This window comes from Cicer arietinum, chromosome 5 (genome assembly GCF_000331145.2).
Source record: "Cicer arietinum cultivar CDC Frontier isolate Library 1 chromosome 5, Cicar.CDCFrontier_v2.0, whole genome shotgun sequence".
Classification (NCBI taxonomy): domain Eukaryota; kingdom Viridiplantae; phylum Streptophyta; class Magnoliopsida; order Fabales; family Fabaceae; genus Cicer; species Cicer arietinum.
The window spans coordinates 42,465,675-42,488,854 of NC_021164.2; the positions used below are offsets into that span (position 1 = coordinate 42,465,675).

The 23,180-nt window shown below is 34.8% G+C and overlaps 1 protein-coding gene across 2 annotated transcripts; it reads right to left on the minus strand.

The window, feature by feature from the left end:
- LOC101496325 (nudix hydrolase 3) lies at positions 1-22,887 on the minus strand. Of its 2 annotated transcripts, XM_004499379.4 has the most exons (21): positions 22,728-22,887; positions 22,472-22,651; positions 20,129-20,206; positions 19,534-19,630; positions 16,625-16,758; positions 16,064-16,145; positions 14,112-14,198; positions 13,827-13,933; positions 10,039-10,210; positions 9,620-9,852; positions 9,442-9,523; positions 7,797-7,862; positions 7,357-7,434; positions 7,160-7,255; positions 6,871-6,977; positions 6,578-6,746; positions 2,625-2,708; positions 2,027-2,121; positions 1,855-1,945; positions 1,613-1,759; positions 1-280 (listed from the first exon to the last, which is right to left on the minus strand). In XM_004499379.4, the coding sequence occupies exons 1-21, from the start codon at positions 22,838-22,840 to the stop codon at positions 227-229; spliced, it is 2,352 nt and encodes a 783-aa protein (XP_004499436.1). In that variant the 5' UTR covers positions 22,841-22,887; the 3' UTR covers positions 1-226. The 2 variants fall into 2 exon arrangements, 1 of the variants encoding a protein (XP_004499436.1); XR_003472925.2 differs by lacking the exons at positions 1-280; positions 1,613-1,759; positions 1,855-1,945; positions 2,027-2,121 and adding an exon at positions 6,334-6,500.
- Positions 22,888-23,180: the final 293 nt, after the last annotated feature.

Sequence of the window (23,180 nt, forward strand, 5' to 3'; positions counted from 1 at the left end):
TTTGCCAATTGAGAAAAATATATAGACATTGTAACAAACTATTCTCCAATATATAGACTGTTTTCATTCGGAATCAATTAAAGGAGAACAGAAACAGCATGGAGAAACAAATATTCCATTTTTTACTAGTAACAACTAGCACAAAAAGACATCGATTAATTAAGTTCTTCAAGGTAGACACAGATGTTGCAAGCATGGAACATTTTGCACCTAGGTTATGTTGCTATCATTGCAATATTTTGTCGGCAATGGGGAAGGTAGGAGCCACATCAACAGGTACCTAGGATACAGATACAGAATAATATACAGACCATTAGTTTTTTTAATAATGCAAAATTACAGTCTGGATGCAAGAACGTTGTATTAGAAGACTTGATATAAGATACATTTATTTTTAAGAAAATAAGTTGCTCATACATGTTAAGACTATTATTATTCAGTTACTTGTAAAAGAATAGGCGAAGAATGAGTCCAAGTATGTGGAATTACAATTATGCAAGGAAAAATCTAAGCTTTATAAAACATTAACACTGATTAATGATTTTGGATTGAGATATGATTCCTCAAAAGTGAGAGGTGTTCTGGTAATAAAGTGCAGCAGTATAACCCGTTAATAAAAATATCACTGCAGTGTTCAATTTCGAAAACTTACAATGATTATAGGTGTGTGTAATTTAAATTTTAGGCCCTTTTCTTTAGTTTTCCAATATACTTACAGTCAAGATAAGAAAGGCAATGATAACAATGACCAACTATCTGGCAGATAGCAAACTGACATCAAGATTTAATGTTTATCACAAAAACAAGAAATCATAAGATGAATGAAAACATACATGGATAATGTCAGCTTAAGGGACTGTATAGCCAGAAATTATACGGAGAGTGAGATGCTAAAAAATTGGTAATAATTCAAAATGGTCTTCAATAAAAATTGGAAAAGTATAAGGAAGATAAGGTGCTGCAGGAGTTTTGAAAGTGTCACAAGCAAAGTAAGAAGCTAAATTACTTTAAATGATACAAAATTACGGATAGCAGTTGAAATGATATTGTAGTACCATTCTCATTCTCGCATTATAAAAATATACTGTAGACAAACTCGTATCTGCCTGGATAAAAACTTTAATGCACATCTACTTACTTTTTGGTGTCAATATGATCTTTTGTAATGTGTTTGTTTGGCAAACTAATAAGTAGTAAACCATAAATTTTATTATAATACTAGCATTAATAGTAAAAAATGGCTTACATATAACTTGTTTGAAAAACATATCCAAAGATCATTCAATTCATAATAAATATACTATGCATGTTTGGGTAGATTTTGGTACTATAATATGTATCTCTAAAAAAAATACAGGTAATTTACCCATACCCCTTCGATGGGTAAAAACTACCATTTGTGTGATTTTCTAGGGTTTGGGTCTATGATTGAAGAATTTTGAAAAGTGAGGTGAGGAGTAAATACTAGTTTAGATAACTAAGTGGGACTTTGTACAGTTAAAATATCTGAAATCCATTCTTTATGTTGCAATGAAGCCTGACTTGGCAATACAACTACTCATCTTCAAATCACAACAAAAGTTCACAGAGTACAACAGTGTATGATTAGTACCTGAATATTCTCCAACTTTTGCAGAGCAACTTTCAATGGTTCTGTCATCACACCGTATTTCTGAAGAAGCAAGCCAGCAGCCTCTTTATCACCTTGGGCTTGTATGGTGAGTATCTCTCTGCTCAGGCCTTCAACTGCACCTTCAATCTGTAGAAATAAAAAATAATTTATATCACTTATCTTAAGATCAAATGAACTCAAAATGGAGAGATGAAAATAGACAGATTTTGATGCAAGTATACTTTGGAAAAATCAACAGAAAATGTATCTTCAGAATGCAAGACAAAGGCTCCTTTCTCGTATAACCAGTTGAACTGCAATGCTTGTCCTTTTCTAACAATATGAAGTAGAGTTAGATGCTAAATTACAACAATGAACACCATATGAAAGAAGAATGTATAGCTAGAAGCGCACCCATGAGCTTCTTCTAACCCAAAACGTACTGAGCGGAAGCATCCAGCAAGAAAAGAAACATACATGGACTTCAATAAACTTTCGGAAAGAATGTCCTGATAAAATAAAGCCATACATTACATACACAAACAATCTATGACATTAACACAGTCCTAAGTTAGGGAACAAAAAACTATCTAGAAAATGTATGGATAAGTCAAACATTAAAGATCTGTTTGGGAGGGGGATTTTAGAGGGGAGGGAGGGAGGACTTGTTTTTATTATCAAATTAAGCAGGCTATATAACATTTCTAAGAATGAATGAAATGTGATTGAAATGTTATATGATCATATATCATGTTATTCATTTAATTTTTTTAAATCTGAAGTATATATTATAAGATAGACTTTGCCCTCCAAAATTTTCCTCCTAAACATAACAAGGGAATTACATAGTTACCAAGTGATGAAAGGAATCAAAGAGCAATCTTGAGTTTATGTTAATCTTTTTTATTCTCATGCTCCTTTCACCGGCTCTTCCCTGTTTTAGAAGGATTTTTCATCCTCCTTATTTCCTTTTCTCTTTATTCCATCCCAGAGAAGAATTATAATAGCTAACCTGAGAGATTAAGAACCTCAATGCCCAGAGGCCAACTATATCAGCTTTTGCTTCTTCCAGAGCTGAGTGAAATTCTTGTAATTCCTGTATCAAAAGGTTAGAGATTGCAATTAATATTTTATACAATAGAATGATAAGATACCCACAATTTAATAAGCTCGGTGCATATTAAATAATTTCACATATGCAGGTACATATTGTATAGAAGGAGATTAAAACACCAACTTGACAAAAGTTATTGAAGATATTAGTCAGCTGTTCATTTGATATAACAAAGTTAGTGAGGATGCCTCTGTTAAAAATAATTATATCGGAAAGCAGTGAAGGTTGATATCAGAAAACTATGTGGTGAGTAGTGGTGTTTATAAGTTAAACGACCACAAGACCCATTCCCAAGCTGGCTTCTGTCAGTCCTTACCTATTCCCAACCAGGTCTGAGCTGACATCTCCATGTACTTCATTGGGTGATCCCTAAAGCAAAAGGGACGGAAAATATTCTAGTAGTGGTGGACAGATGGTCTAAGTTTGTCCATTTAATGGTCATTGGTGACCTGTTAACAGCCATGAAAGTATCTGAGCTGTTCTTGAAGCGAATGCACTTCCATGGATTTCCTTTTTCCATACAAAGACCGTATCTTTACAAGTCAGTTATAGAAGGAGTTGATCTGGAGGGCGGGAACTCAGATCAAGTTTATAAATGCCTATCATCCACATATGGATAGCCAAACCTAGGTCACGAACCATTTTTTGGGAGCTTATCTTAGCTGCTTAACAGGAACTAAGCCTAAGTAATAGTCAATTTACTTATCTTGTGCAGAATTCTGCTTTAATACCAACTGCAATGCCTCTATAATGACGACCCCGTTTAGAGGCTTGTACAGCCAAGATCCTCCTCTATAATTAGAAGATACAATAATTCCTTGAGAGGTGGAAGAGGCAATAGATTGAATCAACAGCAAGATGGGCTGCTAGAGGATTTGAGGAGAAATTTGCTTAAATCTCAAGATGCAAGTTCATGCCAACCAACATCACAAAGAAGTGGAATGTAGTGATGGGCGCTGGTGTTTTTTAAACTTCAACCTTATAGGGTGAAGTCCTTAGCTAAGAAGCCTATTAAAAAGTTCGGTCCGAGCTTTTATGACCCCTAACAAATATTGAAGATAGGTGTTGTGGGTTACAAACTGGACTTGCCTACACATTGTAGGATACATCCAGATTATATATTAAGTGAGCAGCAGAAACATAAAAGGGGTAGATAGGGAATACTCAGGGGACTATGTTTAGACAAAATTGAATTGGAGAGTTCAGGTCTCTCAATACCCGAGATTATTTCCATTGTTTTTCAGTTCAAAATAAATGAATCCTATTTTTCTTTCTACTTTTCTGGTCTGGTTCTATCACACTTATCCAGCTCGGGTGTAAGGAGAAAGGCATTGAAATGGTGAAAACAGGCATACTGACCTTAGGAGCCTCATATTTAATGTAATTAAAGAATTCCCATCCAACCATAAGTTACTTAAAAAGCAAAGATAACTCGGAAAAGTACCAGAAGGATACTATAGACAAGTCCAGATAGAGACTGAACGGAGGAGAAGGGGTCATATCAGATACGGGGTAGAAAAGCAAGCACAGCACAACAATTGGTGGCAGGAATACTACAAATGATCCATCAAATGCAGCAATGAGCAGCAGTACATTGGTGAGATCCTGGAATATGTCATTTGGGCATGGGAGAATGTTCCTATCAAGATGGGAATGGTAACCGTTAAAATTCAGTGAATGTGTTAATTATTTCTTGATTGTACAACATCCTAAGCTAATTGTTAGTAGTCCTTGTCAATACAATTTCCTAGACATTGAATGTAATTATTGCAGCATCATTATAAATAGGAAAGTGTGTGATCTCATTAGAGACACAAGAAACACATAAATCACATATTTTACATGGTATCAGAGCAGGTTCTGATTCTGTGACCCGTCTTTGTGCTTCACTACTGCTGCCGGCGGCGACAAATGCCGCCGGCAGCACCACCTTTTTCAGTCTTTCAATTTTTTGGCTTCATACAGTCATCTGCCACCATCAACTCCGACTACCTTTCTAGCAACCAACCACGACACTACAGCTGGCCTCAAAAGCACCGTCTTCACTCTGTACCAACACCAGCTGCCTCTTTTCTAATGCGCATCCAAAACCAACAAACACCGTTGCGCAATCCTCCTGAGAGCACGACGGTGCTTCTCCCGTCGCCAACCAACATTGCACACGCTGTCACGCGTGTCCGTCTTCTCTATGTATGGGTCCCACGCACCTCCACCAAATTCGTGCATGAGAATGCATGCCCCTGTCTCCGGCCTCCTTCTGCAGGTCTTTTCATGATGTGGTGATTTTTCAGCAACCTCATTTTTCAATTCTTAATTCCGCATTGTATCTGCTGTTGTGAGAACTTAGTTTCAAGGACAAGGTATCATTTGCTCAGACAATCATTTTATTCCCACCGACGATCAACTTGGTAGTGACTCTATTCCCACATATGAATCATATTAGTGGCGCCTTTTATTCCCACTGACGATCAATCCGGTGATGACTCTATTCCCACATATGAATCATATTAGTGGCGCGTTTTATTCCCACCGATAATCAATTCAGTGGTGACTCTTTCACACATGAATCATTAATGGTGCCTTCTCTTTTCAAACTAGTCCAAGAATTGTCAAACTTAGTTTCATTTTTTTTTTGTGATAAAATGTTTTGATGTAACAAGCTTAAAGCATAGTAAGCTTTAGCTTGAGGGGGAGTGTTAAAATTCAGTGAATGTGTTAATTATTCCTTGATTCTGCAACATCCTAGGCTAATTGTTAGTAGTCCTAGTCAATACAATTTCCTAGACATTGAATGTAATTATTGCAGCATCATTATAAATAGGAAAGTGTGTGATCTCATTAGAGACACAAGATACACATAAATCACATGTTTTACAATAACAAATGACCAATATGGAAAGCATGAACCATGAAGTTAAAGGGATTTATTGGCCAAAAAGCTCTAACGCCTGCAGAAGACAAGCAAAACTGTGACAAAAATGAGATTTTAGGAGTACTAAAAATCAAAGATAAAATACAGTATCTAGGAAAACTTTCAACCAATGAATCTAGCAGATATTCACAGATTAGGATTGCTTCTTGCCAAGCTCTAAATATCATATTAAGATAACAAAATGGGAATTGTGTAACAAAATCCATGAGTTTTAATTGTACAGCAGAGGCTCTAAATACGGAAGATTTAATAATTGTAAGAATCTCAATATATAAACTACTACAATTACAAAATATCATTAGTCTATTTATAAATTTACAAATGTTGCAACAGATATATTTAGTGACAGTCCTAATCTTTACTCTCTCAGTCTCTCTCTTTCTATCTGTTTCACACACACTCTTTCATTCCTCCCTTCATTCTTGTGTTTTTTATGTATTTTCAATTGAAAGATGTGAGAGAAGAATAATTCTATTGATTGAATAGAACAGGGATTTCTCTCTTTAATAGAAGTAAAAATAGAATCCTAAATTAATTACGGGGATCCTAAATTAGTTACAGGATACTAACAATAAAAGACCACCTCAAATAGGAATAACAAAACAATGAAAGAGTATAAATACACAATAAGATTCATAGGAATATTCTGCTATCTTATTCCATGCAATATTCTACCTAACTGCTGACAGCTAGGCAGCTGTCCCCACCTCATCACTCATCACATTTCCTTTCTTTTTCCTGCAGGTATAAACTTTCCAAGTCCTGGGCTTGTTATAATTCAAAAGCCTACCAATACATCATCTGTTATCTTCTGATTCCCTTGGAACATCGTGTTGGGCACCCTATGACTATGTTAGAGTGTTTACTGCAGAAGTTCAATATAAAAATTTGCTAAAATAAGGCATATCTTGCAACTTACCAGTCTAACGGTCGACTTTTGACCATTTGGAAGTGTTATAGTATGAGGTCCAATTCCATGGCAGCATTCATGGCAAATCGTATGAGTAAAAAAAGATTCAAAATCTACAAGTTCTTGTTGTTCTTTTGCAACACAGGCACCGGCTATAGGGAGAAGAATATGATTGAACCTGAAATGAAAAGGCAGGTTTCCCAAACATAAAATATCCATTTAAAAAAAGTTACAGAAGAGACTCATCCGTGATGGCAAGTTCAAATTTGAAGAAACTAGAGCTTTTAGGGTCAGAAATTTACTTAGCCTCTGAAACATTCTTAAGCATGACCATTGATGTTCCTCTGTCATTTACAATACGCTCATCATTTGGTAGATTGAAAGCAAGAGTTTGCGGTCCCTTAACATCCTGAAATAATTCACTAATGTAAAATTTCCAGTTTAATAATTTCAAGCAGGAAGTAATTAATGCCTTCTAAGTGAGAAACGCTGACAAACTTTATTAGAAAGGACACAAGGAAATTTGTGTCCACCATAACTACTGCATAAGCAAGATGTCAGATGTAACGGATTTAATTGTTTAACACTCACCCCTGCATTATATAGAAGTCGGATAACACGAATAGGTGCGGCATTCACATATTTTGATTTGTATGCATTGTCCATTGGGAGATTTTGCTCCAGAAGCTTCAGTAGCATGGTTATTTGAGATATAGTGCACACTAAATTTCAAAAAATAAAACAAAACTACAATATTTAATCCAATTAAACGGGTTGAGGCGTAATACCTGCAGATTATCACCAAAAAGTTTCAATTGAGCTGTTGCTTCATCGTCCTTGATTCCAATATATGCTTCAAAGGTAGCCTAAAACAAACAATGCAATCACCACGTTATATAGCTGAATGTCTTTGTAAGAGTTGGGGAATGAAATGGAATCTGAAAGAAAGAATGGAATGGAGCTCTAATGAAAGAAACCATGCAATGACATTTATTTCTATATCTAAACTTGACATTACATAAAAGAAACCAACATTTTTTTTGTCAATTCCAACATTTTAATATGTTGGCTAGTAATAACACAAAGCTTTGCTCAATAGTAATAACTTTGTGAATTACTAACATTTTCCAAAATAAAATAAAATTAACTAAACATTTAAGTTTGACATTATTATGCGTTGGGGACTTAAATTGTTCATGCTGCACAAAGTATCATTTTCAATAATAACCTTATATCCAAAAAGTTTATCCTCATAAGTTTCATATGGCCCAATTGTGACATCCAACTTAGAGTCCTGCATAGAGAAGAGAATCCAAAATAATTTATGATTCAGAAATTTGATACAAAGTAAAACTCATTACCATAACGACACAAGCACACTGTTGCGAAAAACCACACTAACCAAGGATAAATGATGGGAACAAACATAGAGCACACTACAGATAAAGTAGAGGAAGAAACAAAAGTTATGGAGTTCAGTACATCTAGCCTGTGTTTACACCATATCAAAATAAGATCATAATTTCTGTCAAAACTTGAAAACCCATCTCAAGTAGTGTATCACCCACAAATCATGTGGAATGGTAATCACATACTCAAAGAAACCACTATCACCTAGACCTTATTGAAGTACAGTAACCAAGGAGCTGGTTGGAACGAGTAGTGAGACGAACAGAGCACCAAACGTTGGAACATAGACAACATTTCCACAAAGCTTCTCCATGTTAGAGGTGCATGATGGCATGCTATGCAATCTTCTTTTCAGTGGCTGATGAGATGGAAAGTCGGATTCCTCTAGGTCTACTACATGCAGTTTCAGGACATTAGGGTTTCTGTGTTTTTGGAAAACATAGGGTAATTTTGGCGCTCAACACACCCTGTTAACCATAGGTTCCTGAAAATCAGATTTTAAGCAACCACTGCAAGAGTACAACCAAAATATTTTATCTAACACTGAATATAAGGAGTATCTCCAATCCAAAGAAACCTAGAAGACTTCAATAGATGTTGCACAAACTGGTGATTGTACGGTTTGTCTCTCCCACTAATTTTCTATTGGATTCTGGATCTTGGATTTTTGTGCTTTTGATCACATAGATTGTAATACTTCACTTTTATCAAAATTGTCACTGTTAGAATATTAAAATCTTTTATATTATATTAGAGTGGCTTGAGTTATTTCCTATGATCAATTTATAATCATAGAGATATCTTAGAATATCTCTCATTACTATTATGATTTGTTCATGATTTAGAATTGAGTCTATGTTTCTCACTTTCTCTGTAAATAGAGATTAGTATTGAGTCTTTTGTAATCAAGTTAGCATAAAGCTATTATTAATAATATTCAAACCCTTATTATTTTCTCTCTTCCTTTTCTCTAAAATCCCACAACTTCAACATTCACAACTTAAAATTCCATATCATGTCACTCTTGTTGATGGTTTTAAGGCTAAAGTCACTGCCACACCTCTCTCCCTTCGATGTTCTTTTGGATCCTGACACTCCTTTATTTTAGTTTCAATCATACAATCCACTCGCATTCTTTATTGTTCTATAACCTTCACTACCAATAGAACCAAAAATATAGGATGGATGATTGATCGCATGGTTTCTACTATTTCCAATTCACATCTTCTGTTGTTTGCTCTACTTCAGAATCTCCAAGTCTCACTCAGCATCGTTTAGGTCATCTAAATATAAAGAGAATATTGTATACAATGGAGTTTTTTTGAAACAAGAGAATAATTAGATATTGTTTGCAGCACATCTCACCAGCTTGCCAACAACTTTTTAATAAAAAAATCACAAACAACTTTATATTAATGATTCTATAATGTATCACAAAAGTAAACTAGAGAATATGGACTAACCAATTCCATCCAGGCTATGTCAGAGTCATAATAATCATTTGAAAGAAAAGCATCAGCCTTGCTATGCAGCAGCCTCTTCAAACTACACTTGGAAATAATGAGTTATTAACCAACAATATAAGTATTTGAAAAACAATTACTTAACAATGAGACAACAATGGATGGAAGAACAATATACCTTGTTGAGTTGCTAATGTCCCCAGCTTTATGCAATAAATCAGCAGCTTTGGCTAGAAGAGACTTGTACTCTTCAGAATAAGGAACTATATACAGGTCCCCAGAAGAACCTACTTTGTCATTGGACAGACCAGAATCTAAAATAGATTCACTGTGCCTTTTAATAACAGTGAAAAAGCTTGTTGCCTCTTTCTGTTGATCCTTTCCTAGACTGTCATTCCATATATTGAACTCCTGCAAAATAGAAGCTTTCATGTTTATCATGCACTAAACCAACTGTTTTGATAAAATATGTTGAGCTTTACACAACAAAATCTTTTCTCACTAGGTGGGATTGGTTGCATAGATCAAAACATATCTATCCTATCATAAATTATATCTAGTCACAAACCATTCAAATCTGAATTTTTCCAATGGTACCATTTTGTCCATGTCAGGGGGATAGAAATTAGCACCGGCAGGTTTCAGCATGGGAAATGCTGCTCTGTATTCCAGACCCTTCCACTCTCTAATTGTCCTAGTTGCTTTAGAGAGCATCCTTATTGCCGAATCCGCAGTTGTCAAAAATGCATCGTCTTCGTCAAGGCTAGACCTGCGAAGAATGAATATAATATTTAATGTTGATAATATACCAAACAAACAATAATGTTGACAATATACCGAACAAACTCAAAAACTAGTTCAAAACTTGATTCGATAATTAACTTGTTGAATTTGAGCTCTATCAAGTCCGACTCGTTTGGTTCATGATCAACATTGTGAAGTGGGCTAGGATCTCACTTCAAAAAGCTAGCTCAAAGGATGATAGTGCCCAAACACATATATACATCCAACAGTCTGGGAACCTTGACAATATGGGACACCAATACAGATTCAATAACCATTAACAATTTTCACACCTTATGGATCCACAAGACCATGTCTTACCAGACAATCTATCTAAATTAACAACATTAATAAGATGAGGAAAGGAATTTGTTTGTTTTGTATTTGAAAATCCCCTCATCAATAGACTCAACAGCTGTGTTGCATAATTATGTAACCTTTTTCAGCAATGGGATGGCAACCCCATTCTCCTAGCAGGACCTCAACTCTTCTTCTCAACTTTCTAACGAACCAGTTTCTACAAACCAGGAAGGGCAGGAGGAAGGTTTGAAAATAGAGTTTTCAAACTTCAAAGATTTGATGCTTATGCTTCACTGGAAAAATAAGCTCGACTCAAGAAAAGACGGATCCAATCCAACCAAATCCTGTGGGAAAAGGAGGGTTTGGTAGTTCTGCAAATTTTTCGGCGGTAGAAAAAGATGTAGTTTCTATAAATCAGGAAGGGCAGGAGGATGGTTTGAAAATAGAGTTTTCGAACTTCAAAGAATGGATGCTTATGCTTCACAAGAAAAATAAGCTTGATTCAAGAAAAGACGGATCCAATCCAACTAAATCCTGTTTGGTAGTTCTAGAAATTTTTCTGCAGTAGAAAAAGATGTAGCAGTAGGGCCTAAGAGGAGTTGCCGAGGGAGGAGCAAAAGGAATAAGTGGGAGCTGATTTGGCAGAGGTGTTTCCTCACGGACATTAGAATCAAATTGTTGATTAAATGAAAACCTTGGTTCATTAAAGATTACAAGTTTGGAAATAAAGATTTTGCCCATTCGGAATAGACATTTGTTTCCTATATGGGAAACGGAATAGCCTAATAATACACACCCATGGAACCTAAGCTATAGGTTTTTTCTGTTATAGGGTCCAAGGAAAGATAAAAAAGCGCAACCAAATATATTAAAGAAAATATAGTCTAGACTTTGGTGAAACAGGTTGGTACAATACAAAGTACTTCACGGTTGTGAGTCTATGTTAAAGTTACGAGAATTAGATAACAGGAGTAGAGAAATAATAAAGACTTTGAATGTGATAATGGTATAATATAATTGATTATGACTTGATGATAACTTGATTCAAAAGACTAAACACCAACACTTATGATGAATCAAGATAAATCAAATTTGATTCTCTATGGTTGTATATTATTCTCTTTATTTTTATTTTTATGATTCTGTCATTATTACTATTGTAATTTATTTTCCCATATAAACAGTCTAAGACTATAGTAATAAAATATGAAAGTATTATTCCATTACTTTTTTCATGGTATCAGAGTTCTAGGTTAGGATTCTTCTGGAAGTGGTCCACACCTTTTGCGAAAAAAATTGTACGACCTATTTCTTATCCGACCCGATTTCATCTCCCTAATGACACAACATGTGGAAGGTGGCCCTTATGGGTATCGGCGGCGGCGATGATGGTTCTGGTGATAAACCAAAAGTGGTTGACAACACAACAACATTGACGGTGGGCTGAGTGTCACCAACAATAATGCTGGCAGCAGCGGTCTTGGCAGTTGTTCAAGCAATGGCGGCTGGGGCAGTTTCTTTGGTCGCGGTGGTCTTAACAATTGTTTCTCTAATATTTTTGGCCATGAAGGAGCTTCTAATGCCCTCAAGGTTGAGGTTTATAAACTCAATGGAAAAATTACGTGTAGTGGTTTCAAACTGCAAGATTGATACTAAACGGTAGGGGAAAATATGGTTTCCTCACGGAAAAGGTGCAAATGTCTGCCATAGCAAGTCCAAATTACAAGTTATGGAAGTATGAGAATCTTGTGATTATTGCTTGGCTAATTAGCACTAAGGAGCCAACAATTGAAAATTCCATAATGTTATTTCCAACTACAAAAGAAGTTTGGGAGACTGTCAAAGACACATTCTGATATTCATAATTCATCTCAAATTTTTTATCTCAAGTCATGTGACTAGCTAGCCAAGCAAGGAGACAGGGAAGTCACTACCAATTATAATGAGTTGATGACTTTATGGTAAGAATTGGATCTTTGCTATGAATGATCTTTGGAGGTGCAGCGAAGACACTGTTCTGTTTTTTAAAGGACGGAAAAATAACCAAGTATTTATGTTCTAGGTTGGTCTTAATTATCGTCTTGATGAAGTCTGAGGCAAAATATTGGAGAAGATTTCATTGCCATAAATTAGGGAAAGGTTTTCATTAGAAGAGAAGAGGCTAGACAAGTGTTATGATGGGTATGTCACCTTTTGTTGCTCAAGTGGGAAGCTTTACACCAGTTACTAAGAATGAAGAAGAGAAGAGAGATGGGAAAAAACCATGGTGCGAACATTGCAAACATCCATGGGACAATCGTGATACATGTTGGAAACTTCATGAAAAACCTCCAAACTAGAAGAAAAAGGGAGGTAATGAAGGTTGTGCTCTCCAAGCTAGTACCTCTGATCATGAAAGATGGTATTCTTCAAGCTCATCTTCATTCACCAATTAAAATTAGACCAACAAAATATTTGAGTCTCAAACTCATTCTTGCTCTTTAGCTCAGAGAGATAATTTTCAAAATAGTGCTCTTATTAGTGTCAATAGCATTCATATTTGGATTATCGATTCAGGTGCTACCAATCATATGAATGAGGAGTCAAGTTAGTTTTCCTTTTACAGTTAGTGTTCAGGTAACTACAAAATTGGACTCTCTTATAATCATTGTAAAGAAAGGTTCTATTATTCTGCCACCTGTGTAAATCTTGAAAGATGTCTTACATGTTCCTACTTTATCTTGTAATTTGTTGTCCATTACAAAGTTAACAAAGGTCATAAATTGTCATGCTAACTTTTTTCATTGTCATTGTATTTCTAAGGATTTGAACACGGAAAGATGATTGGAAATGCCAAGGAGAGTGGAGGACTCTATTATCTTGACAATTGACTTGAGAAAGGAAGTGCATCTAATGTTAACCTATCTGATATTGGTAGCATCCCTTTAATTTTTCTTTGTACTCGAGTATTGTTTGTGTTTAAGTTAGATTTCTACATCAATCAGGTAAAGAGAAAGGAAGTGCAAAGAAAAATGAGCCAGATGATTCTTGTAGGAACTGTTTTTTTGGCAATCACTAGCCTCGGACTGAGGAAACAGATTCTTGGGGGAATCTTAATCTTAAATGTACTAAATTCGCAAAATTTCTAGACATTTGGAATTCTCAAATCTGTGCTCAAGAACAAGAAAACACTGGTTTTTTATCTTCAGTCCAAGTTAATTTTCTGAGATACAAAATCACCAAAGTTTATCCATCTAAGTGAGTCTATATAAATATTTAACATTCAGTTGGTAGAGTAAGTTGTCAAGATTTCAAGGACTTACCATGGGCTCTTGTTTATCTGATAATAGGACCATTTCAACTTATTTAACTCTGAAGTATCAGCATGCTCCTTTAACCAATCTCTGAGAGCCGGATTACTGTACCATGACTGAGTATAAACAGACAAACTTTAGTAATGCACACTATTATTTGAACATATCTGTCTTCCTGGTTCTACTCTACCAATCACAGCTAAAATTGTAGAATGATTTTTGGAGCACAATAAATCGCCAATCAAATTTTATAATATGATTACTCAAACATAAGGTACATAACAAAACTATAACCTGCAGGTAAAAAATTTCATCCATAACAGCTGCAGCCTTGACAATAAATACAAGAGCCTCTTTGTCTGAATCCGTAAGCCCTGTCAACTGCCAAAACAAAAACAAATAACTTATATCAAAGGTTAAAAGGAGAAAATAAATTTTAGGATAAATAAGTTGGCAATAATCCATGTATTGTTACACTCGACCAATAATGATATCATAACCTTCAAATTTCATAAATAACACTTGTTTTTAAGTTAAATTAATTTATTTTCAACAAGAGTTCATCCAAGACCTTTGTACATAGTCACACTGATGTACAAGATGATTTATTATCACGTGTCCTTGCGAATATGTGTCACATTATTATATTATGATATTTATTCTTCCCATAAATCAATAAAAAAAATTAGTTACAATAAAACCAGTTTTGTAAGCATGACCTGGCGTTATTAAGATTTTATGATTTAGCTTAATATTTAACACTTAGTTCAATTATATCCATTTGGATAACTCCCAAATTTCATTGTTCTTCTTGGCTAGATCAAATTCAATATTTATTGAGTTACAGGGTTGGATCCCACACAGTTAAAATTGTTATTCTTGATGTTAACATTAGGTTGTTGAGAGTACACATTGGCTTAGTCCAGATGTACCTTGTACTGCATTCTTAAACTGGTACAATACAAGGAAACTGAACTGTACCCTTCCAAATTCCAATTACAGTATCAGTATATCTACTGCTCTTATATACTTTCTTTACATGGTATCACAGGCCTACTAGGGCAATGGATTTCCTACACACCTCCGGCCCCCGCCAAAGAAAAAGGCAATACCAGTTGGATCAGTAAAAACCAACCAGCATAGCCTAACACACTCTCAAATACATTATTTCCAACAAACTGTTGTCAAGTGATATTCACATGTGGTCCACAATATTATATGGATCCAACTCCATATTTGGTGAACCCCATTATTTGTTTAAGACCCCAATGAATTTCAACAAATAAAGCCAACCAGATCTTGAAATTGCAAGTGCAGCAACGAGATTGTGCATGTATTTTTCAAAGAGAGATGGCTCATGTTTTGGGACAGAGAACAGGGCCTTGTTGGTCTAAATAAAGACTATTCACTTCAGCATATTTTCATTGTCGTTGGGTGCCAGATCAGATAGAATCAATCTGAGTTTGCTGCTTGTTTCTGTTTTGGTAATGCCTGGTCATTTTTAAGCTGTTTTTGGGGCTTTTTGGTGGCATCTGTGACAATTTCAGAACGGATTCTCTTTCTTGCAATCCATTTCTTCCCTCTCGCAGCAAGCATACGGAGCTAGAAAATAATCCTAAACAAAAGTCTAAAATTGTGTCACATTCCAACTAAAAACCATGGGTAAATGTTATAAATAAGCCATTATCATTAGTTAGGTATGCATCACTCAGACAAACTCAGGGTGTTTGATAAGCTGGCTATTAGTCATCCACCCTAAGCTTGAGGGGGAAATAATCGATGATATATGTCTTCTACTCTATGTTTCTATTATATCTCCCTGCTCTGTATTATTTGCAATCAATAGTTTAGCTTTTTTGTTGCTATCTATTATTGTTCCTCGTGACCCAAGCCCCTTGGTTATGGCTGGCCCTAGATCTTTTGGTAAGTTGAAATTAGTTATTTCTATTTCAGATCAGTTCCAACAGTTTATTGCAGCTGTAACAGTACAAAGACATTGCAGCTACTATTCTTTCCATATATTCATAAGGCCCTGCTAAGTGAAACAAAACCAATCTAGTTTTAGACAAAAAATTAGATGCATTCAAAGAGGGTTGTGATATGATCGAAATGCCACAGTTTAACATTATGCTGTTCAAATTGTCAAAAGGGCATGAAGATAAAAATGATTAAAAGCTAAATAATTGAATGATAGAAGTCAATATAATGCAACAACCAAAAGCAAACAAAAATGAAATCACAACAACCTCTACATTGAGAGAAACTGGAGCATAGCGACTTAGTTGCTTTTGTAGAGTCAAACTGCGTGCTACAGTATTCTCTTTGTACCTTCAACAAATATATAAGGAGCAGTTTAAACTAGTATAAACTCAATGACTGTCATTCTCTTTGATATTATTTGCTATGTAGTTGTCCCTTATAGATTAAATGGTCATATAAAGATTTAGAGAAATTTGTGCGCCAAAAGCACAGAAAAAACAAAATAACGGAAATCCAAATATTGAAATCAAATCTTGAGCTCATTTTCTGCATAGACTTTTATCATAACACATAAAGTGTATCTACAAAGTTTGGTAACATTCCGATAAAGCCTCGATTTATTTTGATTTTATAGGGACTAAAACTGTTGATGGAAAATAATGTAGAGACTAAAAGTCGAAGAAAAAATTTATAGGGGCTAAACGAAATTTTAAAAAAATATAGGGACAAAAAAGATATTTAACCCTATCTTTTATAATGGAACAAAAAGAGGCTTTGTTTCAAATATAAGAAATTTTTCATCATGTGAATCTTAAACATTAGCATACCTCTTCTCAATAATATCAAATAGTTGACCATATTGTCCATGAACATCGTAAGGGACATAGTCTGAATCTTCTTTGGCCAGCGACCTTTTATACTCGTCATAAGCGATATATTTAGTATCAGAAACTTCTGTTTCCTACCACAGTAAAAAGATCCCCAACCAAGATCAGGAAACTCAATAACAAAAATTATGCATACACTTATAAAAGACATAAAGGACAAGCATGGAACTAGATTAGCATAATCATGGAAGAGAGAAATTACCCTACAGTCAACCGAATTTTGCTTATAGAATACTACCCAAGTTATATATATATAGTTTTTGATATTATTAAACTCTCTTAAAATAATTTCTCTTATGTAAAATATCTTAAATTCTTCAAAATGATCATTTCTTTTATTCATACTATAAAAATTTCACGTCTTTGAGTAGTAGTGAAACTTGTGAGATTAGTATCTTTTATTTTATAAATATTTCATTCATTTATAATACATTGTAATAAAATCATTGATTTTAAATGTAAAAATATGAGCAATTTATATGTTTTTTGTGTGTCAAACAAAATTACACATCTTCTATTTATAATGATGCTGCAATAATTACATTCTATGTCTAGGAAGTTGTGTTGACTAGGACTACTAACAATTAGCCTAGGATGTTGCACAATCAAAGAATAAGAAAAACATGCACTGAATTTTAACGCTCCCCCTCAAGCTAAAGCTTACTATGCTTTAAGCTTGTTACATCAAAACATTTTATCACAAACAAAAATGAAACTAAGTTTGACAATAGTTAGACTAGTTTGAGAAGAGAAGGCACCATTAATGATTCATATGTGAAAGAGTCACCACTGGTATGATTCATATGTGGGAATAGAGTCACTACCTGATTGGTCGTCAATGGAATAAAAGACGCTACTAATATGATTCATATGTGGGAATAGAATCACCAACGGGTTGATCATCAGTGCGAATAAAATGATTGTCTGAGCAAATGATACCTTGTCCTTGAAACTAAGTTCTCACAGCAACAGATACAATGCGGAAGGGGGAGTTGAAAGATGAGAGGTTGCTGAAAAATCACCAGATCATGAAAAGACCCGTTGAAGGTGGTCGGAGATAGGTGCATGCGTTCTCACGTGCGGATTTGGTGGAGGCGCGTGGGACCCACGCGTAAAGAAGACAGGTGCGGGTGACAGCGCGTTCAATGTCGTTGGCGACGGAAAAAGCACTGTCGTGCTCGCTGGAGGATTGCGCGGCGGTGTTTGTTGGTTTTGGATGGTAGATTGCACTAGAAAAGGGACAGTTGGTGTTGGCACACTTGTAACAGAGTTAAAAAAGGACAACAATTACAGTTGATGTAAAGCACAGCTGTGTTTGAAAGAAAAAAAAAAAGTCACTAGAAAAACACACAGTGAAGGCAGCGCTTTTGAGGCAGTTGTAGCGTCGTGGCTGGTTGCTAAAAAGGCAGCCGGAGTTGACAGCTACAAATGACTGTATGAAGTCAAAAAAATTGAAAGACTGAAAAAGCTGGTGCTACCGGCGGCATTTGCCGTGACCGGCAACGGTAGTGAAGCACAAAGACGGGTCACAGAATCAGAACCTGCTCTGATACCGTGTAAAATATGAGTAACTTATGTGTTTGTTGTGTGTGTCAAACAAAATCACATACCTTCTATTTATAATGATGCTGCAATAATTATATTCAATGTCTAAAAAATTGTGTTGACTAGGACTACTAACAATTAGCCTAGAATGTGGCACAACCAAAGAATAATAAAAACATACACTAAATTTTAACATTAAACATAAAAAAAGTCATATGTACAAAAATATTCTATCAAACCACTTTTAAGCTAGAAAAAAACAATTATTAAACAACTTTGACTTTACATCTAAAGCGTATATTTTTATCTTTAGCTTTATAGTAGCTTTTAAGCCAAAAAAAAACTCGATCAAACACTCCCTTATATGACTATCAAACAATTAGATCAGAGGATTCAACTAAATTACTAACTAGAAGCTAGATAGCTAACTAACTCAACATTGAATTTGGCATAGAAGATATGAAACAATTGTTTACACCTAGGTAGTTAATCCCAGCGAGATCACGTTGTCTCGGTGCAGTGCAGTGCCTGACCGCGACGGTTGGTCCGCGACAGCGTGAAACAAGATGCCGGCGAGATCCGGTCGAGATTCCGCTATCCCGGCATAGTTAATCTCAACGTTTCCTAGCAAGATCCCACTATTATTTCTTTCATCTCTGTTTTTTTGTTTCTACTTTCACCTAAGAAGAAGAGGAAGTAGAATATACTAATGAAGATGATGCTTATCTTTGATTCCTATGCTAGAACAAACATTTGAGTTTTAATATTTAAGGAACTTCAATATGCATCATCTTTATTTCCTTGACTTTTGTTGGTATTTCAATATATATTTTGACTAAGAGTAAGACTTGTGGATTTTTATTACTAATTATGAATGTTTCAAAGTTTGAGTCATTTGTTAATTTTACATTAAATATAGGTTTATATATTATTATTCGTGTTATTTTTCCAAAAAATAGCAGTTATCCCACCTACCCAGAACGTGCTATCCCGCTATCCCACTTTTGGGGTTGGCCGCAACGCATCGCTATCTGGGATTAACTACCTAGGTTTACACTATTAGTTCCAAATCTTAAAATTCAAGAACAATGAGGAAATTCCTAGGTACAAAACATAAAATTCTATCACTTCCAAAATAATCAATTAATGGAAAACCATAAAGGCGCTTTTGTTCGAAAATCAGGCAGTGACAAAATACAATGAAAATAACAGTATACATCCTGGTCTACTTTATCACGAGAACAATACAAAAATGTGGAAATAATGCAGAATGTTCAATTTGAATGCATCTTAAACATCATCACCTGAAGTGTAAAAGCTTCCAGAGGTATTGGATCTATAGTCGTTACCAGATACACATCATTATATTCGTTATTGATGAACTTTCCATCATTTGTGACACTGCATTCCATATAAAAAGTTAAAATCAGCTGGTTCATAGATAACAAAAGGATGGAAGTGCTGCATTAGTTGAACATGAAAAAACATTAAAATGAAAAAGAAAGACATAATAACAACTCAACTCGGCAGTCTCTCTTCATATGTGAAAGAGGGAGTGAAAGAGACCCCTTTAAACAAATCAAACCCTTAGCTAAGCATGGAGGAAAACTTAGAGGGTGTTTAATTTGTCTTTTCATTTACATTCTCACTTGATATGTTTTTATTATAACTACAAGAATGTGACTTTATCTACATTATGTTTTCTGTTTTCAAATTTCTGTGATGTAAACAATGACAAAAAGTAAATCTTGAAAATAGAAAATGGCACATACGCAATGTCGCTGTTTGTAATTATAATCAAAGCATAGCCACAAGCCATTAAAAAAAATCAAAGCATATAACCAAACCATACTCTTAATATTTTGTTAAAATACAGAAAATACACCATAAACTACTTACCACTCTTGTAGGAAAACAAATATCAATTCGAATGCATCCTTGGGAAGGGTTACACCTAACTCTTCTTCGAGCTCCCTCCTGAAAAAGCCAAACATACAACAAAAGTACACAGTTGATCACAAATGCAATCTTCAGATTCCAAACATTTGGAACAATTCTTTTTTCCTATATAAAATAAAGAAATTCATTACACTGACCTCCCTTAAATTTAGCACTCATTGCACCCAAAACCCCCCTGCTTAGAAAATTAAACCTGCACCCCTTTCACATACCCCCAACCCCTTCCTTCCAGCAACATTGTCAGTGTAGCTTTATAAATAAAAACGGAATTTGGTATAACAAGGCTGACTTAAGTGAAAACATTAACTTGAGAGTGAAAATTTTTATTTTATAATGTGAAACATTATATCATTTTTAATAAAAAAAAATAAAAAAAAAAAAAAAAAAAAAAAAAACACTCTTTAATAAAAACAAAAAATTCCACTTTCGCTTTAGATAAATTTTAGAGTTAAATTTCAATAAATTGCGGGATAGCACAAAATCTAATTATTGAGAGTTTAACAACTTCATCTTTTGTCTTACAATTGCATGTATTTTATGACAATCTCAATCATTGATCAACAATTAACTCTACTTGAGTCAAAAAAAACAATTAACTCTAGTTGATCATCTTAAGTCAACAGTTCAAAAAAATTATATTCTTGAATAAATAATAGAGTAATAGGAAAAAGTCTAACTAAACTTTGTTACTGACTATTGCTGAGTCGGCACAGTCCTGACTCCTAACCACCATCTCTGGTTGCTGTAACTAACTGATTTAGAATCAGTTAGACTACATTTGGTATAAACACCACATTAAGTGTATTATACAAGATACAATTCATTTAGATGAAATACAAGAAAGAATATTAAGAAACAAGTTTTCCCTCGCTTTCTCGCTTTTTCCATTGTGAATGCTCTCTTACTCTAAATCTCAATTAATAAATCACCAAGGTTTTAAATAGTGGTCATATAACAGTTACAGTCGTATCCTAGGTAGTTAATTCTAGCGCTTCCCGGCGAGATCCCGCTGTCCCGGTGTGATACGGTGCCTAACCACGACGGCGTGGTCCACGACAACGTGAAACAAGATCCGACGAGATCTGAGCGAGCTTCTGCTATCCCGGCGTAGTTAATCCCAACGTTTCCCAGCGAGATCCCGCTATTATTTCTTCCTACTTTGTTTTATTCTTTCTACTTTCACCTAAGAAGAAGAAGAAGTAGAATATGCTAATGAAGATGATGCTTATGTTTGATTCCTATGCTAGAACATGCATTTGAGTTTTAATATTTAGTTATTTTATTACTCTGTGTTAGAGACTTCAATAAGCACCATCTTTATTTCCTTGATTTTTGTTGGTATTTCTATGTATGTTTTGACTAAGAGTAAGACTTGTAGATTCTTATTACTAATTATGAATGTTTCAGAGTTTGAGTCATTTGTTAATTTTGCATTAAATATAGGTTTATATAATATTATTCATGTAATTTGTTCAAAAAAATAGCAATTATCCCGCCTATCCCAAAACGCGCTATCTTGCTATCCCACTTTTGGAGTTGGCCGCGACACACTGCTATCTGAGATTAACTACCTAGGTCACATCACAATCCTTGATACTGTGAAAAATTGCAGTCAAATGCAGGTCATGCAGCCTCAATAGTGGTTGCAAAACTTCATTTAAGACTTTGTAAATCATTTCACTTCAAATTTATTTTAAATCAAACACAGCAAATTGTGCAAGACAAAATTCATTTAGATGAAATACAAGAATGAATATGGAAACAAACTTTCCCTCACTTTCTCTCTCTTTTTTTATAAATCATCTCCTCTATAGCACCGACGTTTATCAAAGGGGTTTCCCAGTGTCCCACACGTGTAAGTGTCCGACACGACGACATCGACATATTCATTACATTCAATTAATTAATTTTTTTCAAATTATTACTTGTATCAACATGTCAGTCTCTGTATTGTGTCTGGCGTCTGTGTTGGTATTCGTGCTTTATTGATTATCTCCCACTCTAGATTTCAATTAATAAACCACCAAGGTTTTAAAGAGTGGTCGAGGTAACAGTTACAGACACATCGTAATCATTGATATTGTGAGAAATTGCAGTCAAATGCAGGTCATGAAATCATTTAAAACCTTGTAAATCACTTTACGTAAAATCAACTTTGCAAAGTCAACGACGTTTGAGATCAAGTTTGCAACGGATTACATAAACGGTTAAACACATCAGGCGAAGTAATTTTCAATCAAAGGAACAAATGAAATGGAAAATCATGATGATGATTTGAAGTACCTGGCAGTGACAAGAGAAGAATCACCAGCGGAGATGTGACCGGCGCTAGAAATGTCCCAAAGATCAGGCCAAGAATCTTTGCAAGTAGCACGGCGTTGAAGGAGTAACTGCTGTGTACTCTCTGCGAAAATCCAAACGTGAACGGCACGATGGTAATCGCCATCTCGATGAACTTCACCTCTGAAACGCAACGCGTTTGGTTTATTTATCAGTTATGAAATTATGTTGTGTGTGAGAGTGAGTTAGAGTTACTTGCCTGGGTTTGGAAATGCCCGTTTTGTTACCGGTTTTGGTGAGAACGTCGAGGCGCTCTTCTTCTAGTTGGTTCTGATGCGAGTGTGAGTGTTGGATGCGGGATTCTTCGGCCATTGCGTTTCCAGTGTGATCTTCAGCCAACTTCCTCTCGTATATATCTTTTTCTCCCTACAAATATGTTTCATTTTTTAATTTCAGTCCGGTAATTTTTAAAAAGTTTTTATTTTATTTTTTAAATTAAGAAAAGAATAAAAGTAACAATTTTACTACTTACATCCTTCAATTTTTTTATAAAAACAAAATACTTAAAATATTTTTATTTATTTAAAATATTCTTCAAATCTCATTTATCTCTTTATCACTATTCTTAACCTCATAACTCACAAATCACAAAATTATTCATAACTCACCCATCATAACTCATAATCATTCAAAACTCACATCATTCACTCAT